Source organism: Artemia franciscana, chromosome 8 (genome assembly GCF_032884065.1).
Source record: "Artemia franciscana chromosome 8, ASM3288406v1, whole genome shotgun sequence".
Taxonomy (NCBI): domain Eukaryota; kingdom Metazoa; phylum Arthropoda; class Branchiopoda; order Anostraca; family Artemiidae; genus Artemia; species Artemia franciscana.
This window is the reverse complement of record NC_088870.1, coordinates 12,241,083-12,253,855: the sequence shown is the minus strand read 5'-3', so window position 1 is coordinate 12,253,855 and position 12,773 is coordinate 12,241,083. Positions and strand designations below refer to the sequence as shown.

The following is a 12,773-nucleotide window of genomic DNA, read 5'->3' as shown; positions in this document are numbered from 1 at the left end:
CAAACATTGGTTTCAAACTTACTGTTTCATAACAGATCTATTTTGTAACAGTTATATAACTCATAAACATTGATTAGTCACTATTAAGTTGAATTAAAGAATCAAAACAATTCTGCTTTGTTTTCTTTTTATTCTGTTAGGGTGCTTAAAAACTGTGATTTCAGCTTAATGTCAAAGCCAAGAAAAGAAACGTGACAGATGGAAAAATGGCAAAAAAAATAATCAAGTAGTTAAGTTAGAAATCAAGTTTTTAATCCTTTTTATACCCAAAAACCATAGAAAGAAAGTATAATTTTTAAGGGTTTCACTTGTTTAGATTAGCCAGCCAGTTATCTATTAGATGTCACCTATATATACACTTCAGCCTGAATTAACCAGATAGGCAGCTAACAAGAGAACTTTAAATACTTTATAGAATTAGCTAACTGGTTGGCTATTACTATCACATGTATATACAAACTTCAATTTTTAATATCAAACTAGTCAGCTATCAATAAAGTTTCCAATATACTTGAGGAATTAGCTAACTAGTTGGTTGTTAAGATCTCTCCTATATATACCTTTCAGCCAGATGTAGCCAAATAATTAGCTATCAATACAGTCCCTAATAGCCTATGCAGCAGAATTAGCTAACTAGTTGGCTATCTCATTGTTTACTCTTTGTGTTTTTGAAGGCCCACCAAATTATTATATTCCCGTGATTTGTTAGCTACATTGTTTTTTTCAACAATTCTATCTCCATTATACTAACAAAACTATTACTTGGCTTTCTTAGCTTTAAATTGGGTGACAGAAAAAAAAGCCTTGCTGATTTGAAGACTTATTGCAAGAGAAAGGAATTTTTACAATAATATATTCTTTTTGCTGAATGGAAGAAGACCAGCACAACATCTACTCAATTACTCCCAAACATGCTCTTTGTTTGTAAGAATCTCAAAATATTACCTTAAATCACAGCTTGGGGCAATACAAGGATTTTCCATCCTTGTGATGCTCCAGTGATGAAAAAAAAATTTTTTGGTGTAGATTGTGGCTGTTCATTTAGACTCTTGTGGAGGACTCTGCAGCTTCCCAATTGTAAAGGAGCCATTCCCTATCAAGGTGGGACTTGATTGTGTCAGTTGAAGTTGCAGAAACTGTTTCCTCAGACAGTTAATTCCACAGATTGATGACTGTTTGGCTGAAGAAATGACTTCTATGTCTACTCGCGGGACGCTGCAAGGGGAGCTTCATTGAATGTCCTCTAGTACCAGAATGCAAGGACTGTGCAAAAAGACCGGGAAGGGTATTTTTGGAAAGGATTTTTTTTGGTTAAAACCATATCACCCCCTTTCCTTCAATATTTCAGTGTTGGCAGCTTCAAATGATGTAGTCTTTCTTCATATCGAAATTTATTCATGCTGCTAACCATCTTAGTGGCATGATGCTGGACATCCTCAAGCAACTTCTTATCTTTTTTGAAAAAAAGGAGCTGCCAATAACATTCCGACCTCCAGACGTGGTTGTACAAGTGCCTTATGTAACTTCATAAAAACTCTTGGGGGTTGGCTGGAGATGGTTCTTTTTATGATACCAAGGGATTTATTTGCAGAAGATGAAACAGACTTAGCATGGCTAATAAACTTTAATTGGCGATCAACAATAACCCCAAGATCTCTTTCATCAGAAATAGCAGAAAGCAAGTTATCTTGAAGGAAATACTTATGATGCTTGTTGTGTTTGCCAAAATCGATGACATGGCATTTGTCAACATTAAAAGTAAGGAGCCATATGTTAGCCCACCTTCCTAGACTGTCAAGATCTGTTTGAATTGATTGCTGGTCAGTGGGAGTAGCCACTTTTCCACCTAGTTTTGAGTCATCAGCATAAAGGGTAACAAGGTTTGAAAGAAGGGTGGGTAGATCGTTTACATAGAAGTTGAAAAGTGTCAGTCCAAGAGTAGTGCCCTGGGGCATGCCACTTAATACAGTTGTGGGAGAAGAGAAATGAGGAGTTCCTTTTGAATAAAAACTCTGACACACTGTGATCTTTCAGAGAGCAAGCCCATAATCCACTATACAACACCTTCATTGACACATGCAACCTTCAGTTTGATTATGAGGAATTCATGACAAACCTTGTCGAATGCTTTGGACAGATCAAGAAGAATTATGTTGACAGAAAGACCCTTATCAAGCAGTGTAGTCACTAATTCATATATTTTGATGAGGTTAGTGTCCACAGATCTACCAGATCTGAATCCATGTTGTGATGTGAAGAGGTTGTTATTGACCTCAAGATGTTCAATTAGAGCTTTCTTAACAAATCTCTCAAGCACCTTAACAACTGCAGAAGTGATGCTTATAGGACAGTAATTTTCTGCAGAGTCTTTGTCCCTTTTTATGGATTGGGGTTATATAAGATGTTTTCCAATCATGCAGTAGTTCTTCATTTTGAAGAGATAACCAGAGCAGCATGCACAGGGGGTAACTGAGAACTTTTCAACACTCCTTAAGAAGACGTGGATGAACACCACCTGGTCCCTTTGACTTATTTACATCAAGCTTCCCAAGGGTATTGAAAACCATTACTTCACTTACTGACAGATCAGGCATGGGAAAAAGCACTTCATACAATGGAGGATTTGGTGAGGAGGTACCTGAGTTTTGGGCAAAGGCAGAAGTGAATTGAGCATTTAGAAGGTCAACCTTATCTATTGGAGATGAGCATAGTACACCATGGTCAACAAGATCAGGAATAGTATAATGATTTGGGTTTTTAGCAGACACACATCTCCAGAAAGATTTTGGGTTTAACTTGATATCAGAAGCTAATTTTTCCTTGTAAGCAGATTTCAGTTTTTTGACAGAATCTGTTACATGATTCAGTGTTGCCTTGTAGATTGACAGGGTCTCCTAGTTCCTCTTCTTCATATACCATTTCCAAGCTCCAGATTTCTGGTTAATCAGGTTCTTAACTTCTTTAGTGAGGAATGGAAGTGTTTTAGGCTGTTTTCTAAAAATAACCCTGGAGTGTTTCTTTTCAAGAGCACGGAGAGTTTTTTTTTTTTAATTTAACCACAACTCATTGATTTCACTGGTGATAAGCATTGACCAGTTTGCAAATGAAAGTTCCTGCTGTATTGCCTCATAGTCAGTGAAAGTCTGAGGACGAAATTTAGGTTGAGGACAACTATTTAGGGACAACAGAGACAGAATAACTAGGTGGTCACTGCTAGAAATTGGTGGTAAATAATCGTAAGGAATGAGGGAATATTGTCCATTCTTGTTTTGTTTGAGTAAAACATACATTATCCTTTTTTACTCAATTTTCCCCAATAATTTTTTTAGAGTATGCATATCTCAGCATGATGGATTTGAAGATGAATTTTTGCTGAATTTATTGATTTAAGTACTGGAAGTGGCTTATCAATGGAGATACCACCAGATGCCTCCTTCCCATCAAACAGAAAACCAATTGTAAGTGTACTAGCTTTTATGGCAGGCAATCCTGGCTTGCTAACATTCTTTTACAGCTCTTTTTCCCAGAACCAAATTCTGCTAATTTGTTGACCCCCTATAAAAAAAAATTGCTCAATTTTTTTCTCTATATATAAACTACACTTTTCTATATAGCTCTGTGGTGGACATCTGTCTTATTATTAGCCAAAAAGTCCAAATATTATCTAGAGGTGACAAGATGAAGTGAGATATTCCATATCCCTGACCTCTCCAGCTCAATCATAGTAAAATGATGGGAAAGAGAAGATATAAATTAATTGGCACTTCAAATCAATTACAATTTGCACTTTCCTAAAATAATCACATTTTTTTAATCTTGGCCACTGTTTTTTAACTCCCAATTCCCTAACTCTCACCCCTTTTGCCCAAAATAAAATCTAGCTAACACCCTTGTCCCTACCTCCTCATTAAAAAACATGATATCTTTTTTATGCAGACAATCATACTTTACTAATTTCCTTTCCTTTATATACATAGACTCAATTCAGTAGCCAACTGGTTCACTATTTTATGTTCTTGTGTGTCCTTCAACTGTTTTTCAATTACCAAATGGTTGGCTATTTTTAGGATGTGAACATAAACTGGTTTGATGTAAGCCAAATAGTCTAAATATCATCTGGCAATGATGGGCAGAAAGCAAGATATTCCACACATCCACCTCCCACCCATTCCACCTAATCATAGTAAAATGATGGGAAGGAGAAAATATAAATTAATTGGCCCTTCAAATCCATTATAATTTGCATTGTCCTAAAATGATCACTTTTTTTCTTAATCACTGTCTTCCTCTTTTCTAACTCCTTTTTTCATAACCCTCTTTCTACTCCCTTTTCCTTAAGTCAAGTCCAGTCAACAACCTTGTCCCTACCCCCTCGCCCATTAAAAAGGAATTGTTAGCACTTGCTGGCAGACAATCCTAGTTTGCTAATTTACTTTCCTGTATATACATAGACCCAATTCAGTAACCAACTGGTCTACTATTTTATATTTTTATGTATACTTAAATTGTTTTTCAATAGCTGACCGGTTTGTTACATTTGGGATGTTTATACAGAAAGTGGTTTGATATTAGCCAAGTAGTCTAAATATTATGGGGAGATGATGAGCAAAAAGCAAGATATTCCACATCTCCACCACCAACCCCTCCTGCCCAATTATAGTAAGATGGGAAAGAGAAAATCTAAATTAATTGGCACTTCAAATCAATTATAATTTGCACTCTGCTAAAATAATTCCTGGCCATTTCTTAATCCTGGCCATCTATTCTTTAAACAGCAATTCCCTGACCTTCTTCTTAGCCCCCCCCTTTCCTTCAATAAAGTCAGGCCAACAACCTTGTCCCTACCCCCTCCCCCATTAAAAAAGAACTGTTAGCACTTGTTGGCAGACAAGCCTAGTTTGCTAATTTCCTTTCCAGTATATTTGTAAACCCAATTCAGTAGTCAACTGGTTCACTATTTTATATTTTTGTGTATACTTAAACTGTTTTTCAATAGCAAACTAGTTGGCTATGTTTAGGATATTTATACATAAAGCAGTTTAATATTAGCCAAGTAGTCTAAATATTATGTAGAGATGATGAGCAGAAAGCAAGATGTTCCACATCCCTATCTCTGACCCCTTCCAACCACTCACAGCAAAATGATGGGGAAGAGAAAGTCTAAATTAATTGGCACTTCAAATTACCTTGATACCTGACTAGTTTGCTATTTTAAACCCAAAGTTTATACATACAAGGGATATTAATAGCCAACTAGTTAACTAATTCTATAAAGTATGTACAGTTCTTTTAGTGGCTAATTCAGGCTGAAGTGTATATACATGTGAGATCTAATAACCAACTGGTTGGCTAATCTAGACAAATGTATATAGCTGAGACTTTAACAGCAAACTAGTTAGCTAATTCTACTGTATATTAGAAAATTTATTGATAGCTGACTAGTTGGCTATTTTAAACTAAAGTTTATATATAGACAAAGATATTAATAGCCAACAAGTAAGCTAACTCTTTTAAGTATATACAACTCTCTTATTATATAGCTATCTGGTGGTATCCCTAGCTCCCCTTTTTCAATTTCACAACTTTGCTTTATCCTAATGTATTAAGTTTCAAAGATCTGCAAATACAACCCCTAAATTTAGAAAAAAAAACACTGATATAGCTGAAAATTTTATAAAAAAAAATACAAATTACATTTTCAGAACTAAAACTAAAGAAAAAGAAAGTTAAGGCTGCCTATATTGTTGTTTTGTCAAAATTCCAACAGGTATAGACCTGTCAAGTAGGCAAATTTCTAAGACATAGAAATCAGAAGAGGGTTAACATAGTAGCTTAGCAATACTTTTCAAGAGTGTACTTTTGGCCCTGGATTTAATCCTGAAAGTTTTATTTTCTCAAAATAAAACCCCAAGGTTTAATAGCTGCAGGCTAATTTATAAAAGCATTATCCAAGAAGCTGTCCAAGCTGAATGATCAGCATGATATGTCTAGACAAAAAATCTTACATATACCTAGACTGGGTCAATAATGGCAGGGTTAGAATCCTAGCATTGCCCCCAACCATGGATTGCAGTCCTGGGCAAAGACAGAGAATCAGGATGAAACATATTACTTTTGCTTACTTGCTTGTTATTGCTTCTGTTTATTTGCTTTGGCTTTTGTGCTTCATTTATAGATAGTGGGTCTCCATTAAATGATTATATCTAAACCTGAAGTCTGACAAGGGAATACATTACTTGGTGTCAAATAAACAGCATACTGTGCCCTACAATTAAATGTTCATCAAATAATCTCAAAAGCTCATGGAAGCAGTTTTGCCAACATGCTGAACTGATGTTTACAGGACCTTTATCTGGAAAAAGTGAAAGTGTTCATACTTGTTGATATAGGTTAGAGAAATGGGGCAAGATATATTAAACACATTTTGAATTGCAGAAACAGAATAAAGTGGAAGAATATCTGAAAAAAGATCAGTGAGCTATCTTTTCTCAATTCCATTTTCAAAAACACAATAAAAAAGAAGGAGAGACAATTGAATCATAATATGACATCACTAAAGATATTGGCCCTAGAATGAGATTTTGGAAACAGTTCAGATGAAATGGTGAGAGATAGATTGATGTTTTGAGTGCAGAGTGACAGGATAAAAGAAAGACTGTTAAGTGAAGGTGGAACACTGACACTAGTAAAAGTTATTAAAACAAGTTGAGCAATTGAAACAATAGTGGAGATCAATGCAAAAATTAAAACAAACCAGGTACCACTGCTGTAAAACAAGAAGTGCAAGCCATATACAAACAAAAGGTGTTACAAAAGACACAAGCTGTTACTTCTGTGGAAATGCTTACTCCAATGAACACAAATAGGCTATATTGCAAAAGGGAAAATACATGTCAAATATCAGAAGCCAAACCATCTTGCAAAAGCAAGCAAGTCAATGAAATCAAAGGCTTTTCCACTGAGAATGAAGAAAATAACCAGTAGGCTATCTCACAACAAAGTTAGCACTTACACCAACATATCCAGGAAAGTCTATTTATTTTAACCAGTACCCAGAACAAGACATACACCCAAATGGAGCAGCAATACAGGGTGATGTGGCAATACCTGTTCCAGGTTGTTCTAATGCTGGAATATCTAGCAGTAGCAACAAGGCTGAAACACTAAACATTAGGGAAGAGAAAGAAAGGGAAGTATTGAGTCAAAGAGGTGAGCTCTCTCCTTCCATAGGAATCCTCCCTGAAACTATTACACAAGCACCACCAAAACAGGGAAGAGCCCCTCACTACAGTAAACTTTCCTAACCACCTGTTCACATGAACTTGAGCATAGACTGCAACAATGACAATGACCATCAGCCAGTCTCCCCAAAATATTTCTACATAATAAGGAAGATAAAATATATTGCTTTGGCTTGTTTGCTTCTTATTGCTTTTGTTTATTTGCTTGTTTTGCTTTTGTGCTTCATTTATAAGTAGGCTAGTGGGTCTCCATTAAACGGTTATATTCAAAACTGAAGTCTAATAAGAGACTATTTACACAGGGGACCAGTATATATGCTGCACATACTTTTGGTCCGCATGTGGAAATGTTTATGTGATTGTTCAAAAGCAGTAATTGTCCCTAGGCTAAATGCAGCCTCTAATTTCTAGCCTAACCATTTTTCTGCCACAGAAGAATATAGTCAAAATTTAACTAGCTTGGAAATTTAATTTTTCACCTGTTGAGCAAGTTCTTTCTCTTGTAATTCGGCGGCTTCTCCCCAATCAGCCATTCCTTAAAGAAGCAGTTTCAAATTTACTGGTATGCTGCTGCTACGACATATGTGATGCGACATTGCAATTACTTGCATGAACTCGTATCAAAGCTCGACTAAATGTACGTAGTTAACGCTCTGCCCGAATTATGTAGAAAACTGAAAACAATTAAAAGGATTTTTTATATGTAGTTTACAGAACTTACGAAACTTCTTGTTCTTATTCTTGAGATGTTTCAGCTACATTGTTGTAAATAATTTTGAGCTTCTCATAAGAAAGTTTACATTCTTTGTATATGTTGATTGAACGAAGATTTATGAGAATCAAGAAAGGAAAACAAGTTTTGTCAACTGAAATTAAGAGGAAAGATTAAAACTAAAAACGAACAGAATTTTTTTCCACGTATGAAGTCGCTTCTTCCTCCCTTCCTCAATACCTGCTTCTCACACTAAAGATTCTAGCACTTTCAAAAATGCTTCCTAATTCTAATTAAACGGCCTTGGTGTTTAATCGTTATGTAAAAATTGGGCACAAACAATCAAACTTTAGCGTAAAGAGCAATGTATTGAGTAGGTCCCAAAAGCTATGCTCTATATATGGTTGGGGGATCTATGATGTGTTCAGCCTCCCGACCCTAACCATATATCTTGGCACCTGTCGGACTTCTCCTTCCCTTACCATGTCCTCCAGCCAGGGGCATAGCTCCAGCACTTGTATTTGGGGGGGGGCAAAAGGGTCAAAGTTAAGATTTTCTTCAATTTCTGTTATTGTGTTACTATAAGAAGACGTAGATACGAATCAAATCCGATGCTTTTTTAATACCTTTTTCTTCTTTTTGTTCTACTTTCCATTGATTTTTTAAAGTTGATTCTGGGCCAAAGAGAGAAGTATGGGGCTCTGTCCTTTATTGATTTTATTAGCCTGTTATATCAAAATAAAATTGGTACAATTTTGTTTTTAACAACCTTATAAAGACACATCAAAGTTGAGAACTGGGCAAAGCTATTTTGGTGGAACTGGTTGAGGAAATGAAAGTTTGGCCATCTTGCATCGCTGAGCCTACGGACGCGCTTATTCTGAATCAATAATTAGCACAATTCCTTGCATCCCAGCTGTCTCGATCCTCGGACTACATGTGCATGCGTTCTTCCGTCTGATGGGGTGGAGGGTGTACCAACCAGTTAAAAAGTAAAGATAGCCAGTTCCTTTATCAAACACTAAAAAGAAATGCTACTATTTAGCAGAGACGTTAATCGGTAAATAAAAGGCATTACAGAATACATAAATAAACCATGCACATGCAGCAAACAAACACACATTAAGTAGTGGACTCAGCTTTTATTAAGGCCGTCGGCAATGAGTTGTTGCAGATGACAGTAGTGTACTGTAAACAAGCCTTCGGGTGGGTGATGGTGAGTTTATAGCTTAGCTTTTTTGCCAGCTATACCTCTAACATTAAAGAGCATATCCCCCTTCCACTTCTTCCTACGCCCATCATAGGAGACTAAATCGCGGAATTCAACTATGCACTGTTCCAACAGCCCGGTGAATTGTGTCATTCAGTTGCATGTGAATTGAAAATAACGTCTTAGTAAATCAAAAAGAACACCCTTTAAATAACCGTTGTTGAAACCATACACTGGAAAATAACGACCCCTCTCATTGATCAACAAGAAAAAATCACTTTTTTACATGGGCAGCAGTGATAAGCCCTACTAATTTTTTTTTTCGTTTCTATTGAGGCACTGAAACATCAAAGAGAGCTGTTTAACGACTTATAAAAGATAAAATTTTCCCTGTGCAAAATACTCCCAGAAAAAAGTTCGTCCTCGCCTCCCCACCCGAGAAATGCATGCATACTTCCCAATAACAAATGAAACAGTGGGTAAATTTTATAACTTAAAAACCTCTCCCAAGAAGCTGTAGGGGGTCATTTCATTTCAAAAGACATAGATATTGGGCTTTTCAACTATGCTGAAGAAAAAAGCTATTTCAAAATGTTGATCGGACAATTTTGGGAAAAAATTGGCGTGGGAGGGGGCCTAGTTGCCCTCCGATTTCTTGGTCACTTGAAAAGGGCACTAGTACTTTTTTCCTTTAGAATGAGCCCTCGTTTGAGGTTTAGTCTCTCTGGGTCGATACGACCACCCCTGAAAAAAAAACAAAAACAAAGAAACAAATAAACACGCACCTGTGATCTTTCTTCTGGAAAAAATCATAAAATTCCCCGTTTTTCCAGATACGTGCTTGAAAGCTCTACAGAAGTATTCTCTACAGAAGGGTGCAATATTTATTAAAGTTCTATGACTTCGAGGAGGTCTTTCCCCTTTTTTTTCCAAAAATCAGACAAATTTTCTCTGGCTCGTAGCTTTGATGGGTAAGATTAAACTTAATGAAACTTATATATTCGGAATCAGCATATTAAGCCAATTCGTTTGGTATATCTATTGGTATTAAAATTGTGTTGTTCCAAAGCTACGATTGCTATTTAGCCGGGTCGCTCCTTTCATTTCCTTATCACGAACTCTTTGATTACCCATCAAATTCCACGCAGAGATCATTGGAATATTGATTGTTTTTTCTGCGCTACCAAAAGTATTGTATTTATAAAACTTTATAGTTTTATTATATGTAATTAAACAAATAGAAAAGGTTTTCAAATAAAGTAAGGTGCAAATTTAGAACTTAAACCAAATATAAATTACTCTGTATATAACGGAACTGCCCCCTTTTCAACACCTTGCTCATTGAACAAAAGTTTTTTAGTGCTTTGAAAGATCTTATCTTTCCAAGAGCAAATTTTCTTTTAAAATATGAAGAAAAGCCAAACTTCACAGTAAAGAGTTTGGAGCTAAGGAGGAGACCACCCCCTTCATATAAAAAAATCTGTTCAAATGTGTTCTAAATCTGTTCCTTGCTTTCATTTGAAAAGCTCTTTTTTCATTTAATTTCTGATCGTTTTCCAAATCATACCCAGGCCTAACCAGGATATAATTTGAGATAACGATTTGAGACACATTTTAAAATGTGTAAATCAATGATTGTACGTTGATTAGAACTGCCCTACGTTTAAATTTGCAATAACAATTTTGGATAAAATTGAATATATTTGAAAAATTGGCAGTGAATAGTAATTTTAGTAGAAATTCCTTGTTAATATTACCACTAAAGAATTTTGGTTGGATAAAAAGGACTATTATTGTTAGCATGGATGGGAATTCTGTGAAACTTTTGATCTTCAACATTACTGAAGCCATCACAACCTCTACAAGAGGATATTCTATCACTACAGTACATTACTTACATTACTTTAAATGCATTAAAGTACTTCATACAAATGGAAAAGGAAAAATAACACCATTTAAAATTGCTGAAAACTAAGTTACTAGCAGTATTTGCCATCCAAAGAAGTTTCCTGGCCGAGCTGATGATGACCTGCCTTGCCCTTTCCATCTCTCTACTGGTAGAAATGGAAAGGTAACATTTTAGCTGTATAGAGAAACAACTTAAATTCATTCCTACTCCCGCCCTACCTCTTTCAACATTTCACTGAAACCTCATGAAGAGTAAGCAGTTTGCCCATTAAGATAGTCTTTTTAGGAGTCTATCCTACGCTTAACCTAAAAAATTATTCACCCCCTCTCATTATAGCTGATACGCAATTACAATCACCAAACATAGCGTAATTTTATTAAAAATAAAGTGAATCAACTTGGTTGAATCTGGTACTGCCACCGTGTGGTATTATCTCCTTTGCAACTGGAGAGCCTAAAAAATAGCTATTGTTAATTTTAAATCAATTAGTTTCTCAGAATTTTAAATTGATTGCAAATTCGTCCTCTTTAGTATAAAGTCGTACTTTGGTGCCCTAAGATGGCAGAAAACAAAGCTTTCCTCTGATCTAATCTGTAAGGTCAAGAATCTTTAAATTTACGTTTGAATGAGCTCCCTCCCAATTATCTTGGACCTTCGGTTTGATAAAATCTCCCTTGAAAAAAAAAACAAAAACATGCATCGACGGTGTTTCTTCCGAAAAAAAGCGAAATTCAACACTTTGAAGACAAGATTTTCAGTACGATCTTTTCCTCTTTTGGGGGTGTTTCTCCTTTTTTCGAAAATCAGGCAAATTTTCTCAGATTTTTGGTTTTAGGTGGGTAACAATAAACTGAAAGAATTTTATGTATTTAGAATCAGCATAAAAGGCCAATATTGCCGGTGTAGCATTTGTCATGAGAACTTCCTTTTTAGTTTTGGTGAATATAGGTCCAAATCACTTTTTGCTTCCATTTATTTTTTATCACAAACTACATGGTAACATTCTCTTATGACAAAATTTTTTTGAGCCTGTTCACTTTATTTTGTTGAATAGGACATTGAAAACAAAGACAGTTAATTTGACAGCTGGGTAGTAAGTTTAAATTTTGTTTTTCTTTCGCTATTCTATTCTTTTAATGTCTGGATATATGAGGAATTTGAGTTCGAAGAGGGAATTGTCCTGTTTTGAAAGAGGTACATTTTACATTGGTGTTATTAAATCAAAAACGTGGTATTTATGCACGCAGGATGATTTATGAGTATGTCTACTCCTTCTGTGAACTATTCTAAGGCTTAGAAAATTGCATAAAGACAAGTCTACATCTGTTATAATCGACGGAAGTAATAAATCTTTCTGTAATTTTGGTTGAATTTGATTTTCTTTTAATGATAAATGCATAATAATTAAATATATTATTGATGAAATAAATTTATCCCTTTACAAGGAACCCTTGTCGTTTCAATTTATTGTATTTTGTTTCATGTTGCATGTAATTCAATTGCTCTTTTTATTTGAGAGTTTTTTCCTAAGAGTATTTACAACTAAACTTATTCCTACTAAGCATTTCCTGAAATATATTTCCTATCACCCAACCAACACTTGACAGGATCCGGTACCCTTGACAGGATCAGACATTCTACCAATTTCAATGACAAATCCTGCATGATAAAAAGAGCAGATTTCATAACCTACATCCCTTG

The 12,773-nt window shown here is 35.4% G+C and overlaps 1 protein-coding gene across 1 annotated transcript in view; it reads right to left on the bottom strand.

Annotated features, from left to right (window-relative positions):
* LOC136029990 (ATP-dependent RNA helicase DDX19A-like) overlaps positions 1-7,863 on the bottom strand; it is a 49,013-nt gene extending 41,150 nt beyond the window's left edge. Inside the window, exon 1 of the mRNA XM_065708576.1 lies at positions 7,721-7,863. Within this exon, the coding sequence (XP_065564648.1) occupies positions 7,721-7,774 (54 nt within the window). The 5' untranslated portion in view covers positions 7,775-7,863. The remainder of the gene's footprint in view (positions 1-7,720) is intronic.
* Between the last annotated feature and the right edge of the window lie 4,910 nt (positions 7,864-12,773).